This window comes from Sesamum indicum, linkage group LG2 (assembly GCF_026168435.1).
Source record: "Sesamum indicum cultivar Baizhima isolate 11 linkage group LG2, ASM2616843v1, whole genome shotgun sequence".
Taxonomy (NCBI): domain Eukaryota; kingdom Viridiplantae; phylum Streptophyta; class Magnoliopsida; order Lamiales; family Pedaliaceae; genus Sesamum; species Sesamum indicum.
Window position 1 is genome coordinate 11,146,103 of NC_142658.1, and position 23,699 is coordinate 11,169,801.

Below are 23,699 nucleotides of genomic sequence, written 5' to 3' on the forward strand. Positions count from 1 at the left end.
CCCAAACGTAGGTCTCGACCCCAAGCACTCGTGTGGTAAATTTGCTAAGCGTAATAATAACTACAAGTTAGTATAAAAGGAAAACAAACTTGCTTTAACAAAATCGTGCAAAACAGCTAAATTTTGAACGTACTCATAGTTCGACGAAACTTGACCCAAATGTAAGTCCAAACCCAAGTATTTATGTGGTAAATTTGCTAAGCGTAATAATAACTACAACTTAGTATAAAAGGGAATCAAACTTTCTTTAACAAAACTGCGCAAAATAGCTAAATTTTGAATGTTTTCAAAATTTGATGAAACTTGACCCAAAGGTACGTCTAGATCCAAGCATTTGTGTGGTAAATTTTGCTAAATCTTCAAACGTTCTCAGAATTCCACGAAACTTGACCCAAACGTAGGCCTAGACCCAAGTATTTGTGTATGAAATTTGCTAAACGTAATAATAACTACAAGTTAGTATAAAAGTGAAACAAACTTGCTTTAATAAAACCTTGCAAAACAGCTAAATTTTGAACGTTCTCAGAATTCGACGAAACTTGACCCAAACGTAGGTCTAGACCCAAGCATTTGTGTGATAAATTTGCAATGCATAATATTAACTATAAGTTAGTATAAAAGGAAAACAAACTTGCTTTAATAAAATCGTGCAAAACAGCTAAATTTTGAACGTTCTCAGAATTCCGTAAAACTTGACCCAAACGTTGGTCTAGACACGAGTATTTTTGTGGTAAATTTGCTAAGCGTAATAATAACAACGAGTTAGTATAAAAGGGAAACAAACTTACTTTAATAAAACAGCGCAAAATAGCTAAATTTTGAACGTTCTCCGAATTCCACGAAACTTGACCCAAACGTTAGTGTAGACCCAAGCATTTGTCTGGTAAATTTTTTAAGTGTAATAATAACTACAAGTTTGTATAAAAGGGAAGCAAACTTGCATTAATAAAACCGTGCAAAACAGCTGAATTTTTAACGTCCTGAGAATTCCACGAAACTTGACCCAAACGTTGGTGTAGACCAAAGAATTTATGTGGTAAATTTGCTAAGCGTAATAATAACTACAAGTTAGTATAAAAGTGAAACAAACTTGCTTTAATAAAACCGTACAAAACTGCTAAATTTTGAACGTTCTCAGAATTCCACGAAATTTGACCCAAACTTAGGTCTAGACCCAAGCATTTGTATGGTAAATTTGCTAAGTGTAATAATAACTACAAGTTTGTATAATAGGTAAACAAACTTGCTTTATAAAACCATGCAAAACAGCTAAACTTTTAACGTTCTCACAATTTCACGAAACTTGACTCAAATGTTGGTCTTGACCCAAGCACCATCAAGATGTGCTAGCCATGGCTTATCCATGGTTGATAGTTTTTCCAATATTGCAAGCTATAATGAAAGAGTTATGAGCGATCTTGAATGGTACCAAAAGTAGTGAAAACCAGCCTACCTTGGGACTGGGGGGATGGAATAGATGATATGCAGATGCACTAGTAAATGTTCCTCCCATAAATAATATTAGTGTCACGATTTCAATGGGTCAATGGGAGGGTGTGCACGATCTCCAAGCATTCAAAGTCCGTAATAGAAGGCATTGCCAACCTCCACTACTATCTACCATGTGCAATCTATCATCCAAAGAGCTGTCGGTAAGCTATGGTCCTCTTGGGAATCAATGAATTAGTGGACCAAACTGGTGCCAAGGGTCTTGCCACATTGCTAACAGCTCTCCAGCCCCATACAAAGTGAGAATGATTACTACAGCAGTTTGGAATGTGCAGGGCCTGAATCGTAGGGAATCATCAGGTATCAGTTGTCGATTTTGTTAATACTTATCGATTGCATTTCATGGGTTTGTTATAAACTAGAGTTGCTGCTCATAATGTTATGATAGGATCGTTTTTGTGCTTATTTCATGTGATATTTTGACCTATTTTGTGACAAAAAATACTCCTAATTATTTATTATTTTGCAGCATTAGGACAAATGAAATAAAAAATGAAGAAAAGAACCAAAATGGAAACTCGCACAAGACTCAAACTTGATTTTTGGCAAGAATTTGGGCTGCTTGGACTACCTTTTGATGAATGAGGAGTTTAACTAGGATTATAATACTATTTTCATTAGTCTTTTAGTTCAATTAGGAATCTAATTTTTAATCCTAGTAGAATTAGGTATCTAGTTATTGTATATATGTGATGTAATTCACTTTAAAAGTCAACTTTTGAACTCTTGAGAATTTCAGACCTTGAATTCTCGTCTCTCTATTTCTCTATATTTTTATGATATTTTCTTACTTTGCTTTTCATCCATTCTTGTATAAGCATGTCTAGCTAGTTCTCTCATTCCGATTGAAGACTTGGTGAAAGCTTAATCCCAACAAGTTGTGAGATCTAATTTATGCTTTGTACTTTTATCATATCGGTATTTGTGTTGTTCTCTGTGCTTTTATTATAAATAATCTAATTTATGAATTATAGGTATCGTTATTCATTGTCAAGAATATTTGCCTAGCCAATTGAACTTGCAAATCAATAATTATTTGTTTAGTTCAATAACTAGTGGTAACATAGCATAATTGATTATGTAGAAGATTTCGATTATGTTGTGGGGAATGCACAATCTAACTTAAATAAATCCTCATAGGAATTTATTGATTAGAATTGGGCCTTTCTAGTTTTTAATACTGTCGGTAAATTAAATCTTGAGAATGTTCCCAAGGTTGTTTACTGATTAGGAATTTAGTCAACGGATGTTCCTTGACTATCCACAAGGTAGGAAAGGTGAAGTCATTAGGTCGTACCAATGGCCATAACCAATTTATCTATCATGAATAATTGTTATCTTTGCATCTATGATTGACAGTGGAATTAAGCATGATCCTGTCTTTAACTGGAATACTCTTCTCTTATATTTATCTCTTCTAATTTTATTAGCTCTTTAGTTTAATTTAAATTTTATTTTTATTCTTCTTCTAATTATTTTTATTTTTTAAGGAATTAATTTAAACCAATCCCTGTAGATTTGACCCTACTCACACTTCTATAAAAGAGTTTGTAGGAATTATTTTTGGTGGATTCGACACCCATCAAATTTTGGCGCCATTGCCGGGAATTGGTGTCTTTAAATTAATTTCTTTTAGTTGCTTATTTTTGTTACTTGGTTTTATACGTTCTTCTCATACAGGTGAACTTGAATTTGACCTAGAGATCGAGAAGACCGCTCGTAAACTTCGAAAATAAACCAAACAACACAAGGAAGAGGTTTCTACTTCTTCCAAACCAGTACCAGATTCGAAGTTAGACGTGCCCACATCTAGCGACTCTAAAGATGAAGTCATAGCTCAAAATCCGGAACGAACGATCAAAGAGATAGCTTCCCTTGACTTAAATCAACAACCACTCTGCATAAAATATCCTAATTTAAATGTTGATTTTGAACTTAAATCCTGTCTCATCCACTTACTTTCCACTTTTTGTGGCCTTGCAGGTGAAGACCCGCACAAGCACCTCAAAGAATTTCATGTGGTGTGTTCCAGTATGAGACCTCAAGGATTCACCGAATAACAAGTCAAACTAAGAGCCTTTCCATTCTCGTTGGGCGATAAAGTAAGATTGGCTCTACTCCTTATCTTCGGGATCTATTGTTAGTTGGAACGAGCTTAAGAAATAATTTCTTGAGAACTACTTCCCATCTTCAAGGACTACAAACATTCGAAAGGAAATAAGTAGAATATGTCAATTCTCCGGTGAAAGTTTCTATGAGTATTGGGGGAGATTCAAGTAATTGGTGAAGAGTTGCCCTCATCATCAAATTTCCAACCATCTTCTAATTCAATATTTTTATGAAGGATTGTTTGAGTCAAATAGAAGCTTGGTGGATGCAACTAGTGGAGGTGCTTTCTATGACAAAACTTCTACCGAAGCACGCAAACTAATCACAACCATGGCGGCTAATACCCAACAATTCAGTAGTAGAAATGACAACCTACCACGAAGGGTAAACGAGGTAAGTACTTCTATAGATGAACGTTTAGATAAACTTACCTCTCTTATTGAAAAGTTTATAGGGGGAAGCATTCAACAAGTCAAGGTTTGTGGGATATGTATATCTTCGGAACATTGCACCGACGCTTCTCCTACACTTCGTGAAGAATCAACCGAACATGCACTGAACATGGAGATTGTATCTGGCTAGCTTAGGATGATGATTGGGTCGATTTGGATTTCGTCGTTATTGGTTTTCAACATATCCATTGCCGTATAATTATTCGATTATTGAACTTGCATGTGTTGATTACAATTTTGTATGGAGCCAATGAGTTGGGAGTGCAAAGGGAGCTCCAGCAGGACCTTGGGCGCCTTGCACATACTATTGATGATTCTCTTTGGCTTGTGGGTGGCGATTTTAACACTGTCCTTGACATGAGTGAAGCGTGTGGAGCTCCGGGAGACATTTGGTCGGCCATGGAGGACTTTCAGGCGTGCCTACACGACACGGGCCTCCTTAGCTTACCAATGCAGGGGGAGCGGTTCACATGGCATAATTGCAGCAGTGATCGTAGAAGTCTCTGGAAGCGGCTAGATCAATTCTTAGTTAATGATTTCTGGTCGGAGCAATGGCCGTCTGCACACTATAAATCTCTGAATCCGTGCACCTCTGACCATTCTCTGTTGGTGATGTGTGGTGATACTGCACCTCCTACTGTGAGAATGTTCTGCTTTGATAATTTTTTTAGCCCAATCGTCGGAAGTCACCCCTTTTATTCAGAGTGTGTGGTGTAATCATATTATGGGCACTACTATCTATGCTCTAACGCATAAGCTGAAGTCATTTAAGCCTATTTTTCGACAACAAAAGAAGAATAAGGGTGATCTTCCAACTAACGTATGCCTAGCTAAAGGTTTCCTTAGCACAGCACAATCCCTGTTACAGTTAGATCGTCATAACTCACTTCTACTTAGTTTGGAGCATTGCTACAAATTGATTCTTATGCTCGCTACTCGATTCAAGCAAAATATGTTGCAGCAACTAGCAAAGATGGCATGGATGAAGGGTGGGGATCAATGCTCCCGCATATTTTTCTGAAAGGTTGCAGCCCAGAGGTCTACTAAACGAATCCTTCAAATTATGAACTTTGAAGGTACCTTGCTGATTGAGCCCCAAGACGTCACGGAAGAATTTGTGAATTATTATCAATAGCTACTAGGTGGAAATAGGAGGTCGAAGTTTGTTGGCCTAGGGTACCTGCGGCCGTAGACGCATCACATATTATCACCTGCGGAGGCAAGTGAACTTATCCGTCCGGTCACCCCTACGGGAGGTCAAGTTGGCGGTCTTTGACATTGTTGAGGATAAAACGCCAGGCCCTGATGGCTATACCTTAGGGTTCTTCAAAGCAGCTTGGTCGGTTGTGAGGCCGGAGGTTACTCAAGGCACTCTAGATTTCTTTCATACAGGCAAAGTTCTCAAACATGCTAATGCTACTCTACGTGCACTCATACCTAAGGTACGCAATCCGTCTACTAGTCGTGTTGTTACTGTACTATACAAGGTGATAACGAAAATTATAGTACAACGGTTGCGTGTGGTATTGGATACTTTGATTAGCCACTCACAAAATGCATTTGTGCCGGGTAGATCGATTGGTGATAATATTTTGCTGGCACAAGAGCTATTTACAGGTTATAAGCAATAACGCCTTCCGCCACGTTGTGCACTAAGGTGGACTTGCGAAAGGCGTATGATATACTGGACTCGAACTTCTTATTGGTCGTCTTACGATTATTTGGTTTTCCGAGGAACTTTATTGGTTGGATTGAGGAGTGTATCACCACACCGTCCTATTCCGTTTGCCTTAATTGCACGGCTTATGGGTTCTTCAGAGGTGCACGGGGCTTATGTTAGGGCGATCTGATGTCTCCTTATCTCTTTATTCTCATCATGGAGGTGTTGAGGATGCTTGTTCAACAACTTATTGAATTAGATGGCGAGTTCTCTTTCCATTGGAGATGTGAGGAGATGGGCTCTTCCAGCTTTGTTTTGCTGATGATCTCCTTTTGTTTTGCAGCGCGGATGAGCCGTCCATCTGTGTGTTTAAGAAGGGACTTGAGACGTTTGCGGCCTTATCAAGATTGTGTGTCAATCCTCAGAAGAGTCATGTCATTATTTCTAAGTCGGCCCATGGCATTCATGATAGGTTACTAGAGATTCTAGCTTTCGCTTAAGGCCATTTACCTTTACGATGTCTTGGTTTTCCACTCATTGCTTCTCGTATCTCAATTGGGGATTGCACACCCCTTCTGCACAAAATTGATAACCGCATCCGAGGATGGGAAGGGATTCGGCTTACATTTTTTGGTTGGGTTCAACGTATAAAATTTGTTCTGATTTTCTTTAACACGTATTGGGCTTCGGCATTTATTTTGCCAAAACCAGTGATTAAAGAAATTGAGAAGCGTTTGTGTTTATTTCTCTAGAAGGGTACCACAGGTACGGGCTATCCAAAAGTGGCTTGAAAACTTGTTTGTAGACCCGTCGAGGAGGTGGGGCTCGAGATTAGAGATATCCTTACTCTAAACCAAGCCCTAATGTGTAAGCATTTATGGAAGATCATCACGAGGCGGCGTGTTTCCATCTGGGTAGATTGGTTCTTCCATACTCGCCTTGGCACTCACACGCTTTGGATGGTTACTGACAGTAAGGGTCCATGGGGCCAGCGTCAGATTCTTTCGCTCCCCACAGCTTTGCTCTCTTATATTGATTTTAAGGTTGGTAGTGGAGATATATTTTCCCTATGGCAGGACCCATGGCATTAGTTGGGGACCATCATTCACCGATTCCTTTGGGGGCCACTACTTACGGGCATCAACCTTCATACTTCACTTATCATGGTCATCGCTAATGGGGAGTGGAGTTGGCCACCTATCACCAACAATGAACTTTTAGAGATCCTTCACCTTCTTCCGAGGCTTCACAGTGGAGGGGACTGAATTATTTGGCGATTAGATGGTGGTACGTTCACGACGGCTGCTGCATACCATATCTTCCGCACACCGGGACCCAAGATAGGCTGGACTTCTCATTCTTGGGTCCTTTTCAAGATCCCACAAAATCAATTCATTTTATTGCTAGCAATTTTGGGGAAGCTGTCTACCCGTGACAAACGATGGCTACACCATACAAGAGGGGATTGCATTCTTCGCCAAGATAGGATGTTAGAGACCCATGACCACTTATTCTTTCGTTGTAGATATGTACACCAATATCTAGCAGATATCCAGAGGATTGTATGGGTCCACTGCAATTGGGCTATGGATGTGAATGGATGTCGGCCAAGTGGAGGGGGAAGCACTTCGTCAATTTATTTTTTCGGGCACTCCTAGCATCCTTAGTTTACCACGTATGGCAAGAGCGGAACCAGCGGCTCTTTCAGCACACTAGCCGCCCGTGCGCTACCCTTGCAAAAATTATAGTTGATGAGATTAAACTTGTAATACTTAGTCATAACCTCTCCTCGTCTATTAGTACACGTGCACTTTACAGTCTGTGGAGGATCCTTAGTTTGAAGAGACCTCTACTACATGAACCATGTTGTTGTACCCTCTTTTATTTCATTAATGCAATTTACTTTACTGAAAAAAAAATGAATGGTGTGCAACCTTAGGATCTTCGCCATCCCCACGACCCCATAGTGGTGCTAACAGTCCAAACTAATTTCGTATGTAGTTCTACATTATGTATCGATGAAACCCATATGGATAACGAAGACGATTGAATCACGACCTGTAGATGTCTGCTCATGAGGGCCAAATTAAGTGCACTGATTATCTCGAATCCTTTGCCTACCTTCTTCATAAGGAAGACATACTTGTTCCCAAGCTACCTTCGAATAATCAGTTTTTGAAATACCCTTCTAGAGGAATAAGCGAAGTCTCTTCTCCACCCTACGAACAATACCTTTAGGCAAAATAAATGCCATCACCCAATAGGTGTTCAATGCCATGAGTACCGACTTAATGAGTTGAATACGAGCAGCAAAGGATAGTTGGAGGCCTTCCCAGCCCTCGAGTCTTTTATCAATCTTCACAAGCAAAGGTTTACAATCTACAATTGATAATCATGAGGAGACAAGTGGTAGAACAAGATACTATACTGGTAGACCTCCTTCCTAAAAATCGAGAATATCAAGAAAGGCATTTCGTCTATTTTGGGCCAATTTAGACAGGATATGCTGACTCTTCATATTAGTGTGTAACCCAAATAAAGAAGTAAATAACTTTAATCCTATTTGGAATACCCTTATGGAGCTTTCATGTGCATGACACAAAAGGAGGAGATCATTTGCAAAGTAAAGCTGAAACAGGCAATTTGCCAACATCTCCAATGATACATGAACCCCATGTTCTGTTAAATGTGTTGCTGAAATATCATCCTTAACACTTCAATAACTAGCACAAAAAGGTAAGGAGACATGGGGTCACCTTGATGCAAACCCCGCGCTCCTAAGAATAAACTGTGGATATTACCGTTCAAGCAGACTGAGAAAGCATCCGTGTATACACATTCCCTAATCCAACTTATGAATCTCTTCGGAAAGTTAAATAGTTGTAAGGCTGCAAATAAGGAGTCCCATTCAACCATGTCATACGCCTTTTTGAGATCCACTTTTAATGTACATCTTAGGGGGAGTTGTTGTTGATTGTATCTGGAGAAGAGCTCTTGTGCGAGCAAAAAATTGTCTCTAATGGATCGTCTCAAAACAAACGCATTCTGAGAGGGACTGATCATCTCATCCAAAATTTTTCTTAAACGTTGAACCGAGATCTTAGTAATAGCTTTGTAGAGTACATTGCAGTAGGCAATAGGATGAAAATCAGCAACAATGGAAGGGGCTTGTACATTAGGCATTAGAGCAAGAAGCGTCATATTAATTTGCTTCAATATACACCCATTCAAGAAGAATTCCATCACTCGTCCCCAACAATTGGCCAGTTCTCGAGCCAGAGGTGAAGTTTTCATGACCATCGAACTTAGCTTTTTCTTCCACCAATGGATCAATAAATTCTTTCAATTTGCATTTGCTGGTGCACAATGCCTTGAGGAACTTTGCATAGTGAGGAATTCGTTTGATTGTATCGATCAATGGAATGTTTACCATCACTTTGCTAACAGTTTCAAGTGTTCCCTTCTTCTCCCCTTCCTCGTTTTTGGTAAATCTTTCCGGCAATAGAGGTTTGGCCATTAACACCTTGTGATGTTCATTGTTGGTTGTTTTGGACTTGTTGATCTGCTTTTGAGAAATTTCATCTTTTGGTCTGGTTCACCTTGTTGGACATGCGCACGCTTAATGTCGTTTTCGTCCATGTTCGGTTGCAACCCCTTTTCATTGTGAAGGACAATAACACCAGCGGTTTGTTTGGGATCAACAATAAATTGGGAGGGTAACTTACCTTGTGACTCCAATCTACTGATGGATGACACCAATTGACTCATTTGGAATTCTATCATTTGAATGGTCACTTCAGTGGTCTATTGCAATTGCTGAGTTTTATCGACATGTACTTTCATCATATCTTCAAGAGACGTACTTAGCTTGGAGTCGAATTGAGGTGGTTGCTAGGTTTGAGATTGCAAAACGTAGCTAAGACTGGGGTAATATGTCCATCCTGGATTGTACACGTTGAAATGGGGATCATATTCTCTTTGTGGTGATCCAAAAAGTCCTCCTACATCATTGGCATGCTCGATGGTTTCTCTTATAAGCATAAGGCACAAATCGGTGGGATGTGCCATGGAATTGCATATTCCACAAGCCTTTACTCGTTGGGATTTTTCTTCGTCAAATCTTTCAACAAGGGATAAAAGTTGTCCAAACAATCATAAATGGAAGATACGTTTACCTCATTAAACAGCGGATTGTCGTATCTAATCTCAAATTGTTGAGTGTTGGCCCTCGTGATTGCAATTAGGTTGTGTGCCATAGTTTTAAATTTAAACTCGCATGAGGTGTCCATTAGGGCTAACACTAGCTCAGAAGAGGCTAATGTATTTTCAATTTGTTGCTTGGTTTTCTTTCAAAATCTGCAGCCTGTATGAGAAGATTACGATATTAAACCAAGTCACAAAAATAAGAAGAAATAAACTTAATAACACCAATCTCCCGACAAAGGCGCAAAAATTTGATGGGTGTCGAGACCACCAAAATAATTTCTCAAACGCTTTTGTAGAAGCTGGAGTAGGGCCGATTTCTCAATGATTGGCTTCAAGTCAATTTCTTCAAATATAAAAAAGTAGTGGAGGAGGGTTTGACTGTGAAGAGAAGAATAAGAAAAAACTAAATAAACTAGAGATGTAATGAAATTAAAAGATATAAATATAAGAAAAGACGTTTTTAGTTAAGATCAAGTTCATGCTTGATTTCATTAGTTGATCATCGTTGCAAATATAACACTCGTTTAAATAAATCAACCAGTTGTGGCAACTGAAATGAGCTAACAACCTCACCTTTCCTTACCTTTCATCAGCCAAGGTACGGCCATTAGGTAGATCCCTATTCAATGAACAATCCTAGGAACATCCACAAGATTAAATCTATTAACAACATTAAGAATTAAGAAGGCCTGATTCTATACGAGGATAATTGATTTAAGTTAGATCATGCATTCCCCACAACATAATTAACTAATATGACATAATTAATCATGCTATGTTGCTACTGATTATTGACAAGCAATTACATGGATTTGCAAACTTCAATTAGCAAAACAAACCTTCTTAATAATGAACAACCAGCTGCATTATTCATAAATCAGATGTTTGTAGTAAGAGCACAGAGAATAATGTGAATACTTATTTTAACGAGAGTAGTAAGAATAAATTAGATCTCACAACATTTAGGAATCGAGCAATCACCTTAACCTCAACTAGAAAATAAAAAAATGAGTCTGACATGTTAATAGAAAAGCACACTAAAAAAAGTGAAATTTCATTAACAATATTAAAACTCAAGAGAATTCAAAAGATAAAATGATGGATAGCCTAATGGATTTGAGATGTATGCTTATTTATACTATAAACATTCTACGAATCTAGACATAGAGGATGGTTAGATACATAATTGGCCATAAAAAGTTAACAAATCATTTCTTTGCATCAGCCAAATATCCCAAATGATTTTTTCCAAAATGATATAGCAATCATCCCTTTTTCTTCAGTATAAATCGCATCATTCATTTTTCTTCAGAGTTTATCACAGCATTAAGCGTGGGCTCATCTAGTCGAATCAGAAAATCTGTCATTTATTCCTTCCTTCCTTAAATGCTTTCAATTGCCATTTTTAGCTCAATTTTGTAATTTTTACTCTTCATCATATCTTTTGAGCTGGAAATGCAATAAATCTATGTGATTAGGAGTATTTTTGCTTAAAAAAAGGGTACAATCATCATCAAAATATGATAATTTTGCACTTATCAGTTAGCTAAAGGGTAGAGGGTAAACTATAAGCTTTTAATAATTCTTATACTAGGTCAAGTACAGTATAGGAGATCACCTATATAAGTGTCAAAACGGGTTGTTTCAAGTGGAAAACACCTACGAATCCAAGATGATGTCCAGGGCCAAAATGGACCAAATCCTGAGAACTAAAGATATTAGAGAAGGCATTATGGGGGTACTATTTTCTTTGTTGACACCAAACGCTAAACATCATGTTCACTTATTAACCAAGTAAATTCGACGGTATTCCTTTGAGGAAGGTTTAAAACCACAAGTTACCTTTTATGATACAATGACTTCTCGTTTGAAACTCTCTTAAGTGTCTGCAAGTTCATATGCATTAATTTTCATTCATGTTGTTAGAATAGGTGACCTGAGAAGCCAATTGGATTGGCATGCTTGTAATCTATTCTGGCAATAACTCAATTTTAATGTAATATTATTTAGTGAATAAAATGAGTATTCGCTATTGGCATTTCATTTGTTGTGCTCACTACATATATGTTTGTGTTTTTGTCAAACATCACAACAAAGCTCACAGACCACCTTGAACAACCGTACAACAGTTGGACTACGCATTAGATGGCGTCATGAAACCAACTGTTTAGGATTGGGTCTGAAATGTTCCAAGTCAAGAACCATGAGATTGGGCATCGAAGTGTCCTATGGAGACTTGCATTAAGAGTCGCATTCATTTGAGGAGTATCATGTTTCATCAGCGAAAAACTTGGGATGTCTATGCGATCTTAATGGGTCGATTGAGTAGGTGTCGAATCGACTAAACTGACTAGCGGCGATCGTCATATGGAAGCCTTGGAGGCTTGGTCGGCATGACTTGAATCCCCGGCTCCGATAGTATGGGAGCAGTCCTCAAACTTAAGGAATCACAACAGTCACGTTCATGCGATGACTGTATCTTAGATTTGTAAAGAGGTAATCGTGTCTCATACATGTTCATCATAAGCCTTGTCTAGTGCATTCAAAGTATGTAGCAAGGATGGTGAGTTCCAAAAAGAAGATCCGTCCCCTGTCAAAACGTGACAGAGGTATCTTCTATGCACTTGGAGATGCATCTATGCTCTATAAAGCTGTGGCCACAGTCATTGGTCGAATAGGAAGAGGAGGCTCCCATGTCGAGCAATGTGGCGTAATGCGATCTCAAGTATTAAGTATAGACGCCTAGTCCAGGATGGGAATCGATGTCCAATTCCATGTCCTAGACTACGATCGGGGGACGATAGACGGAAGGACTGTACCCGTATGGACTCGGGAGCCTAAAAGTTCACATCGAAATTCGCCTAGTCTCTAGTGCCATCCCATGGTCACGGACTTTCTTGATCAATGGTTGATCAAGAATTATTAATTAAGTTGGATTTGATTAATAATAGTATTGGATACTAGCCCAAGTCTAGCTTAAAGGTGAACCTAAAGAGTCACACAAATCACCGAGAAGGAACGAGGAATTAATTGATAATTAATTCCGTAAGTAATTGAATTACTTATATACGTGAAGGATCCATTGGATGGATAAGCTCAATTATAAATTGATTGGATTAATTTCTATTGGGCTTGCCCTTATTATTTAATAAATTGGACTTATTATTTAATAAAAGCTTATTGGGTTCATATATTTAATTGGATTAAATATATGAAGGACTTAATTAAGTGGGCTTTAATTAAATTAGATTTAATTCTTTGGGCCTAGTATTTTAATTAATTAAAATCGGCCCAAGCCCATTAGTTAAGTTGGTGAAAATTATTGACTAATAAAATTATTTTTGAAAAATGCCATGTTAGTCATCCTTTGTTTGGCATAAAGGATTATTACCTTATGGATGGTTAAATGAACCTAGATATATTTTAATACATTCATTCAAGGTAAATATATTAGTTATTTGGAATAATTAATGAATGAATACACCAAAAAAAATAATATCCTCTCCTCCCAATTTTTCTACTCGGCCGAACCCCCCTCTTGTGCGGACTTGGTGTATTCTTCTCCTTAATTCTTTTCTAGCAAATTGAATTGAGGAATTTCAAGTTCCGGTGTGGTGTGGACGTGACTTTAGAGGGTCTCTATGTTGAGGCCTTGGATGAACGATTTAACGAAGGAGGTTCGAAATAAATCAAGAAAAGATAATTCTTGATTTACGTTTTTATTCCTCTCGTTTTTCATTATACCAATAGCCCCGTTAACTTTATTGTCGTTTAATTTTATTAACTACATCGAATGCCCGGGAGCTCCATGGGTACACCCCTTGAAATCATGGTTTCATTGCGATTTTATTTTATTTTACACAATTTATTTTAACCGCTTCCGCTTACGCGTTCCCGGGCAGATCCACTAGCTCCTCATGGTGCCCTTCGCATGTGGGGGATTGCTGGAAAATGGTGAATGACAAATTAAATAATAAAATTATTTGATCTAATTAAGTCGTAACAAGTAATTGGTTACGACATGCAATGCATAACAAGCTCATGACACATGAATAATGATTCATTGCGCCCAATCATCATCCAACCGTAATTAATCAATCGGATAGTTGTGTCCTTTTATTGAAATGATGTGTCCATTAGGTAAAACTTTTTGAATGAAACAATGCCATTCGAGTGAGATGGTATTATCCTTTTGGTGAAATAATGTGTCTATTCAAACGAAAAGTCGTAACCTTTCCAAGGCATCTTTTCTAATCGGGCATGTCCATTCAGTTATACCTTTCCAACTTCTATGCATAGGTCCTCCCATTTTATTTCATTCATTAAATTTATTTTCATAACATTCTTAAGCAATAAAAGCATTTTGCAAATATAGTTTTAGTAAGAGAGTTCAAAAATATTTTTTGGTTCGTTGTTCTCAAAGTTTGTAGTGCTACTACTTTTAGATTTTAAATCATTGTATCTTGGTAGACAAATTGTCATTTCTGTTAGTATTAGAGTGGGACAGTAATTGTGTTAAAGATAAAAAGTCTTAACTCTTGTTCAACTTCATAGTATACAAATCTCGCACATCCCTCATCTCTCCCAACATTATATACATATATATAGATAAAATATCATACATTATATATCAATAGTTTACATAAAGACAATTTATAACAATATTTTATGAAACGGTATAATTTATAAATGAAACCACAAACCTCTTGGAGGAAGCAAATTAAATTGAAATTGAAATTAACAAAAATTTAAAATCGAAAACACCCCAAATACATTATATATAACAATATTTTAGCAATCGTTGCCTTTTTATAATTTTTTTTAAAAATAAAAAGATTGGAGAAGCATGGAGAAAATGAGAAATAAATAGATTACAAAGAAACAAAAAATTCTATTAATCATTAGAAGTACTCATTGTCCCACATTGGAAAAGTCCAAATTTAAGTACTCTCTCATTGTCTGGCAATGGAAAAGTGTTAGCCAAGATTATGCACTTTCTCATTTGTCTCACATTGAAAAAGCATAAAGCAAACTTACACTATTTGGATAATTATGTTTACACCCCTTGACCTTGGTCTATTTATCCAAATCACCTCTATTTATTGCATAATTACAAAAACTACTCCTGGTAGCCAAAAAATAAGGATAGTTTGTGTTATGATACTAACATTTCTAGTGGGTGTGTAATTTTTTTGAAAAAGTAAGGGGTGATTTGGGTAAGTGATAATGATATTTCGATAGGTGTATGTGTAATTATTTAAAAATGGGGGTAATTTGTGTAAGTAGGCGATCAAGGGGTGTAAATGTAATTATTCCTAAACTATTTACACTATAAAGATGTGATAATTTATTTAGAAATTATTCAAGAAGCACTTGCCTATCTATTTTCTCTGATATTTATTTTTCTCTCATTTCACATATTTCACTATATTTGTTAGTGAAAATATATATCTTATTATATTATTAATTTTTTTATAAAAATAACAAAATCAGTTGGACTGGTTTCAGACGATTGATTTTGGTCAAGTTTGACCGGTCTGCACTAAAATTGATTGGCACCGATTTGTGACTATGATTCAATCGAACACATAATCGATTCTCGATCGAATCCATGGAACCGATCAATCCTATCCGGATTTGAAAGCAGCGCTACTGATGGTTTAGCCAACTTTTTGTCCGGTAATATCCCAACGCAGCATTGACGAATCCCCCTTACAACAATGTAAACCACTTTTTGCATCTTTTAGCTATACATAATCCTTTCTTTTCTTATGAGTGGTCCACCTCACTTCGCTATTCTTCTTCTTTTTTTCTTACTTCGATCACCGACATGAACTAAAATATACAAAGATCATGGATCGTGTACAAATTATTCCCAACACAACCCTTATGTCAACTGAAAGAATCGAACCCGCAATCCATCAAAGACAACCTAATTAAACCTGAGGTTGACTAATCACACAATAAGTGTAATACAATTTTTATATGACTGGTCACTATTCTGTAACTGTACAATAAGCATACGACAAATATAAATACACTATCATATAATTGGTTCAAATTTTACAGAATTGAATTTCCCAATGCTTACCATCCAAAAATAGATTAAAGAATCTGAATATGAATCCATACATATCAAATTCTGAAACAAGATTCAGAAATAAACTGGAATTGCTGAGTATCGCCTACACTTTCTTATACATTCAGAACTGTTTTCTTCCAGATATCAGTATCTGCCACAAGATTCTCTCAATTGAACCATAACATCTATCTTGGATCCCTGTTCTTATATATCTGACTGCAAGAGAATTTTAATTTCATCATATGAACCTGATATCGAAACTTTCAAGAAAACAAAATGTTTGTACCAGAGGAAATACGGTGAAAGCTACTAACAGAGACCGTGGGGTTGAAGATTTTGGCAAGGAAATTGTGCTCGGCCTTTGACATGTTTTTCAGATCGTATGCATTTCGTGAAACATTCAGAATTAGATCATCTTGTAAAGTTCATTCAAAGAACAGATATAGATGTTGGTTGAATACTCGACTGAACTTGGCAACTGAGTGCAATGCAAGCCCAAGCTGATGCAACTATCTTACAACTCCCACAAGGAATGGACGAAATAGAACGATGGTGTTTTGAATCAGCAACAAGATTAAAGAGAGTAAAAATAATGAATAATATTATAACTGAATATCTTGTCTGACAAGTAGACGAAACTTTGATTTTCGGATATTTTTCATATGAAGTAATAGTGTACATTAGAAAGTGTGAAAATCTTTCTTCTTTCCAAGCAAAGAAAGGTTGAGAAATATGACCGGATGAAGACATATTCCAATCGAAGATATTCAATCTGTACAAAGGAACAGTGTATAGATACTCCTTGGCATGGCAAAGAAAATCAGTCAACTCCGTCACGACAGTCAGTATGAAATGCAGAAATTTCTTTGGAACAAATCAGGTGTGATGAGGTGGAATATACAATGTGTACTGGATAGTGCATGCTTTCTGTAACATAGAGACAACCTGAGTAACTGTTTTTTACCGTCAAATTTCTTGGAATTTTTCTGTTCGATCAAAGCCAAAAGGAAAGCATGGCCTGCATTGAAGGTAAAATTGGCATTATGACACTTCATAACAGAACTGAACTACTAATAAGTCATCACGCTAACAAAATTTGGAGGTGAAAATTGGAAATTTTCTCAATGCAATGTTGAGTTTATTAGCTGAGGAATGACTCAGAGAAAGGGTTATATGATAAGTACCTCTGGGAGATGACATAGGGATGATGGCTTCTCACTCGTGGCGGATTTATTCGCTGTCTGACTCCTGATCTCATCATGCAGTGAATTTAGTTTCTCTTTGATCTCTTTTAATAATTTCAGTTCTTCCTCTCTGTTTGCGGAGTCCGGTATCCTTTCAACTTCACTTATCCCTGAAGTCCTGTTAGTTTGATTCAAACTCGGCTGCGATTCAGCAACACTCGTGGTAGGTTGGACAACAGCACGATCGAGAGCAGCAATATCACTTGGTTTACACAAATGCTTCTCATGATTAGTAGATTGCAACAGTTTCTTCAGCCAGTCTGGTTCATCTTTAGCATACAGCTTAACCGCATCGGGGTGAACAAGATCTTTGCTTTCAAGCTCACTATCTTTACACACCGTCTTTTTCTTGTCTTTAGTCGATGATTCATAAGGTCGGGAGCTCTCAGCTTCTGGAACAGGAACTTCAAAAACATCATGGACACCCGGAGAACAAGGATTATCAACAGCTACACCTTTTTTCAGTGGATTAGCTGCATGCTTAGTCTGGTCAATTTCATTCACAATGGCTACTTTACTGAGGTCAAGCTGTGGCGAGGGAGGCCGTGTTTCTTGTGGCTGGTTAGCAGAGTAAGACAGTAAAGATAAATTTCCTGCACTTGGCCGAGAAGAAAGGCATGAAGGAGAACGGATCTCGTTCCTGGAGCTTGTGTAGCTAGCTCCTGCTATCTCTTTTACCCGCATATCTAATTTCCTTATCTGCTCCCCGTAAGAAATCATTCCTCCATGAGTAGAAGTATCAGCCTTTTTCTCTGAATCCGAGGCAACATCATTTATTTCTTCACCTGTCAGCTCCTCAACAGCCTTAGAAGTCAAATCCATTTCTGGGCTAGTAGAGTTCTCTCTTTCAATGAACTTCTTATATTTCAGCGTAATAGGTGCGGAATTCCTCCTCCCCATATTTTGAAGGCTTGCATCTCCCCCTAAAGTTTCATTTCTTTGCAAAAGGTTTTCGGGATATTTTAACTCGCCGACACCGGGATCGGCACAACCCATGCTTATTAATTTATACCTGTAGGATTGGACTTGGTAATCTAAAGCAGCCACCTCCATTTCTTTCTGATAGATAATATCTTCGATTATTGCAAAAGATTCCTCGGCATGGCAGATTTTCTCCTCCGCCAATCTCTTATACTGCTCTGCTTCCATTTGCACAGCAGCCTTCTCTCCTTGTAGACGTAATATCACAGATAAAGCTTCACTAGCTGCAGAGGCGGAGGCTTCTCGTTCTGCATCCAACTCATTGTAAAGTTTCTGGAGAAGCTTTTGCTGAGCACAAAGTGTCTCCTTTAGAGCCGTAATTTCGGCTTGGGACATTACCATGCTATGTTCAGCCATCACATACTGGACTCCGGCATAAACACGACTACCTGTATCTGGGGATTGAAAGGAAAACACACATTAACATATAAATACTAAGACTCGAGCAATACCAACCATCAAAGATTCAATGTATCCCGAGAAATTCACTACAATACTCTGAAATTCTTTCTCTTCTCATGAAATGATGAGGATGGTTTGCAAATTGTGCCAGCAAATAAAAAAGATTCGAAAACTTCAAACAATCTCAATCACTGTTGCATAATTCAACATCGAGAAACATGTATGATCATACAAATGCTTTTAGTAGGTAATCTCAAATCCAATCCAATGAGAAAGAAAAGGAGAAAGGAGATTCATCACACCACTGAATTCTGATCAAATCAATTCTATTTCAAGAAGCTCAAATCCTTCTCGTAATGGTGATTATGTAAGCATAACAATTCTGAATGCTTAACATATGAAAATTTTACCCAGAATATAGATATAAAAACAAATAAATCCATACCTACTTCTTTACAGAAAAGATCTGAACCATTCCAACACAGCTAGACCTTTAAACAAACACTTGAAGAACTTCTCCCGCCTGAACAAGATTCAAACCAACCCAAATCCTCTCTCCAAGAAACACAAGATTTCCTCAAAACCAAACAAAACAACGAAAAGGGTAGGCAAATTTCACACCCAAATCCCCAACATACACAAAAACCCGCAAATCAAGAAAATGTATCCTGTAAGAATGAAGAATATATGAATATGGCAAAAGTCAAATGCCAGATTTTCAGATACTTGAGGTTGAATAATCAAAGCAAAACGCTGGAAAAGAAGAATCCCACAATTTGAAAACTTGAAACGGAGATGGAAATCGGAAGAGAAATGATCAAATGATGAGCTTCTTATCTTGTCTTCTACAACAAGAAAGTGGAAGTGGACTCAGTTTTCGTTTGATTTGACATGATTTTTATACAGGCGAATATAAATTAAAAGGGTGATATCTACAGAGCCATGCAGCAGATTTTGGCATGAGGAATTTGCCTTTAATAAAAATCGAAATATGTTAAGAATTTAAAAATTTTAGAACCCTAAACTCCTTCCTGCCAAAATCAGCATCGACCTATTTATTCTAATCTAAAACAAGTTCCTTTTTTTTCATCTTTATCTGTTTCCATTTCAGTACTTTCTTTTCTTACAGTACATTTGATTAGAGCCGCTGGTTTTTTTCTGGACGAGGTTAGGCATTTTCTAAGGTAATTACCGCATTGTAATTTTATTACTATATGAATATATTGTTTGGTAATTGATGGAAAACTTTTATTGAAATAATTTATTTAAATAAAAGAATGTTAAAAGAGTTAGTTTGTAATTTAGAAAATTTTATCTAAAATTCACAAATATAGTTTGTGAAAATTTTGATAAGAAAATAAATCTTTGTATAGCACATATCATCGTTTGCAATTCTTTTTTGGGAATAATTGCATTTATATGACATGATTTATGATTTATTTACTCAAATCGTCTTTATTTTTAAAAAAAATATATACAGATCCCCAAAGGATCTCGACATAATTGCACAAACAATTCTTATTTTTTTTATTGTGATGAGTGGTTCCTATAATTACGCAGAAAACAAAAATAATTTGAATAAATAAATCATGTATCAAGGGTATAGATATAATTATCCTTTTATTCTTTTTAACTATTGATCGTGTTTGCGACATAAATAGATCAGATAAAAAGAAAATTCTTAGATATAATTGTATGTGATATATTCATTAATATCTTATATAATATTTTGATTATTATCATACAATTCAGATATATACGTCGAGACAACAACTGAAATCATTATTTCGTATGTATTTTCATAGAACTCTTTGTGTATTTATCTGCGATAGAATTTAATATAAATACATATTTGGATATGTACTAATGAAATAATTGGTGGAAATGCTAATAAAACAAAATGGCATTTATCAATTTCTGTAATTTTAGTACAGATTCGAACTGAACAAAAATATAAGAAATATATCTGGAACTCCTACATTGCGTTTGGATTTGTAATTTGAGTATTTTGTTTTGTATTTTAGAGATAGAGAGAGAAAAATAAAGATAAATAAGTGTGTTGAAAATAGATGATATATTTAGATTTATGTTTTGGGGTAATTTAAAATATTTTAAAACAAGTGGTGTAGGTTTGATGATGAGATTTGGGAGCCAAAAATTACTGTTTATTATCAAATCATATATATTTTTATATATAAATATGTATATATATAAATATTTTATGTTTAATGTTATATTTTTTGGAGACAAAAATTACTATTTATTGTCAAATCATATTTATTTTATATTATATATATATATATGTTATATATAAAAAAAGTTGAAAAACATGCAGATAAGGTGTAAAAACATAAAAACAAACATTGAGTGTGTTTTATCTTGTATCGAAAAATGCAAAGACACGAATCCAAACACAGCCTATAAACTTCTAATTTTCTTTTAAAACGGTTTATAAACTTCTAACATTTATATGTAATGAATAATTATATTTATACTCCTTGATTGAGATTATTTATAATAAATTATTAATATTTTTTGCATATTAACAAAAATTACTTCTGGCAGTCAAAATGCAAGGCTAGTTTGTATAATAATCTATATATTTTCAAAAGAAAATAGTGGTTTTATGTAAATGATATCAACGTTAATTGTAGATGTATGTATAATTTTTAAAAATATATATATAATTTATATACGTAAACCATGGATAAAGAATATAAATATAACGTCCCTATATATCTATCATCTCTAAATTTATTTTAATCTAACGAATATATTCCCTTGTCAAAATTCATATAACTTATTATTAATTTATTGCATATCAAATAACTTTTATTTACCAAATTATCTTTATTGTCTTCATAAATTAATGCATGTGAGAGGTATGTTTTTACTTTTATAACGATAATTTAGTTATAAAAGATTTGTTCGACCTACAATAAATCAATGTTAAGTCAATCGAGAGTAAATATTAAATTTATTCAATTTTTCTATTATAACAATGCATTAAATGAATGTTAGGGACTCTAGATGTAATTTTTTTAAATTATAAGAAATCTACACATAATTATATTCAATCTTAGGGCAAAGGATAATTATTTTTTTTATAATAAAATATTATTGACTCAAATAATTACACGTGGCAATCATTACGGAGAAATTATAATAAAAGAGCATGTTCAACTTAACATGTCCCTCTTAAATTTTTAAAATGTCGTTATGGGCTAATTCAACGGCTATATTGACCTGACCCACCGGTGTGGGCCCATCTTCCGCCGACCACGCCTCCTTCAAATTAAATAATCGCCTCCTCAAGAATTTCCATTCAGACAGAGACCCAAGAAATCAGGTCTTACGCAAAGCAAATCACTTAATATTATAATGATAAATTACACTATTCTGTGCTGAAATTTATTATAATTATAAATATTTTTTTATTATTTAAAAATAATAAATATTTTTTAAAAATTAATAATTATTTAATAAATATTTTATCATAATAATTCATTGTAAGTATTTATTAGAAAACCACTTGATTTTAAAAAATATTTATTATTTTTTAAATAATGAAAAGAATTTATAATTATTATAAGCTTTAAAAGAGCCTTTTGTAATTCACCCTATTTATAAATAAATAATAATAATAATATTTTTTTTTAAGAAAAAAGGAATTCAATTTTGTTATACATAAGGTGCTTGGACCAGTTAGGTGTTCGTGCCATCATTCATTAGTCAAATGGAAATTTTAATTTAAATAATTCTATTGAAAATATGGACTTGTCGCAATATTGTCAATGAGGCATACTTCTATTTGTGAAATTGAAGTTTCGTAATTATAAAATTATGGTTCAAAATTTATTAACTTCTGAAATGTTAATTTCATTTTAATAATAGGTGTAGTTCTATTGTTATAATAGTTATTGATTAGATATGGTTATCTGATATTAATGATTAGTATATAATTGTTATAATTATCATTAGTTGTTAGATATAGATTCTTTATATTGATGATTGTAATTAATTAATATTAAAAATAATTATAATTTATCAATTTTACTTTAAAATAATAATAATAATAATAATAATAATAATAATAATAATAATAATAATAAGAAAGTAAATGTAATATATATACACATATTTGAAGTCAAAATAGTGTAATTATAATAAAACATTATTCTTGAATTATAAGTCACTGGAAAAAAGTAGTGGTTTATGAATATAAAACTAGTCATTATTTTGGTACTTCTTTTAATTCCTATATATGTTATGAGGTGAATACTATTGATGCGTGTGATTTTTACACGTGTCCAAAAGTTCTTGGATTTGATGTTGGATTTGAGCTAATTGAGTGAAAGCTCTTGAGAAAGAGGACCTGCAAAACAACGCGTTAGCACTCCGATGTTTAAGGTTAGTTCCGGATATAAGAATAACTAAATATAAAGATAAATTGTAACGAAAAATTGTGAGAGGAATAACAATTTTATAAGCAAGAACATAAATATTAGAATGACAGAATAGCAGTGAGAGAGCTTTCCGAATGTGGAAAGGAGGATCTGTTGAGGGGTGCCCTCTATATTTATAGAGGAAGAGCCCATCTCCGCAGGGACTCTAGGGAGTTGCGTGTCTGGCAAGGAAGGGAGGATTATGGTGGATAATGTTGCACACTTTCCGCTCCTTGACCAGCAAATCTTTGGATGAGGAAGGACTCCTCCTTCGTGAAGACTCCTGTTTTGCCAGGAGTCCTCTTGGGGTGAGGAGTCTAGATTCTTAAGGGCAGCCTTCATGCCATGCGTATTCCAAGCTAGTTAGAAGGGGTCATACGTGGGGGGTCTGATTGCATGCCACGTGGGTTAGAGAGTGACGTGTAAACGAAAGTAGGGCAGACTGTTGGTACTTAGGCCGCTATCATTAGGTTCCACGAGGCGGGCTTCCTCCCTTGTGAGAATTGGGGCGAAGAGGTAGAGTATTGGGCCTCCTACTTCGTTCTTGGGCCATGATCTAGTGGGCTATAGCCATCATTTAGTCCCCCCAACTCTAAGGAGGAACTTTCT

At 35.6% G+C, this 23,699-nt stretch overlaps 2 protein-coding genes across 4 annotated transcripts; one reads left to right on the forward strand and one right to left on the reverse strand.

The window, feature by feature from the left end:
• The first annotated feature begins 3,948 nt into the window (after positions 1 to 3,948).
• Positions 3,949 to 5,984, forward strand: LOC148789161 (uncharacterized). Its single transcript, XM_088877890.1, has 5 exons — positions 3,949 to 4,011; positions 4,206 to 4,709; positions 4,968 to 5,108; positions 5,246 to 5,512; positions 5,889 to 5,984. Exons 1-5 carry the CDS (start codon positions 3,949 to 3,951, stop codon positions 5,982 to 5,984), a joined length of 1,071 nt encoding a protein of 356 aa, XP_088734016.1.
• A 9,973-nt stretch (positions 5,985 to 15,957) lies between these two features.
• LOC105155475 (uncharacterized) lies at positions 15,958 to 19,792 on the reverse strand. 3 transcript variants are annotated; one of them, XM_011071353.3, is made up of 4 exons: positions 19,091 to 19,792; positions 17,203 to 18,638; positions 16,983 to 17,036; positions 15,958 to 16,234 (listed from the first exon to the last, which is right to left on the reverse strand). In XM_011071353.3, the coding sequence occupies exons 2-3, from the start codon at positions 18,598 to 18,600 to the stop codon at positions 17,013 to 17,015; spliced, it is 1,422 nt and encodes a 473-aa protein (XP_011069655.1). In that variant the 5' UTR covers positions 18,601 to 18,638; positions 19,091 to 19,792; the 3' UTR covers positions 15,958 to 16,234; positions 16,983 to 17,012. The 3 variants fall into 3 exon arrangements, with proteins under 3 accessions (XP_011069655.1, XP_011069654.1, XP_011069653.1); XM_011071352.3 differs by having other exon boundaries at positions 15,958 to 17,036; positions 19,095 to 19,792; XM_011071351.3 differs by having other exon boundaries at positions 15,958 to 17,036; positions 19,091 to 19,791.
• Positions 19,793 to 23,699: the final 3,907 nt, after the last annotated feature.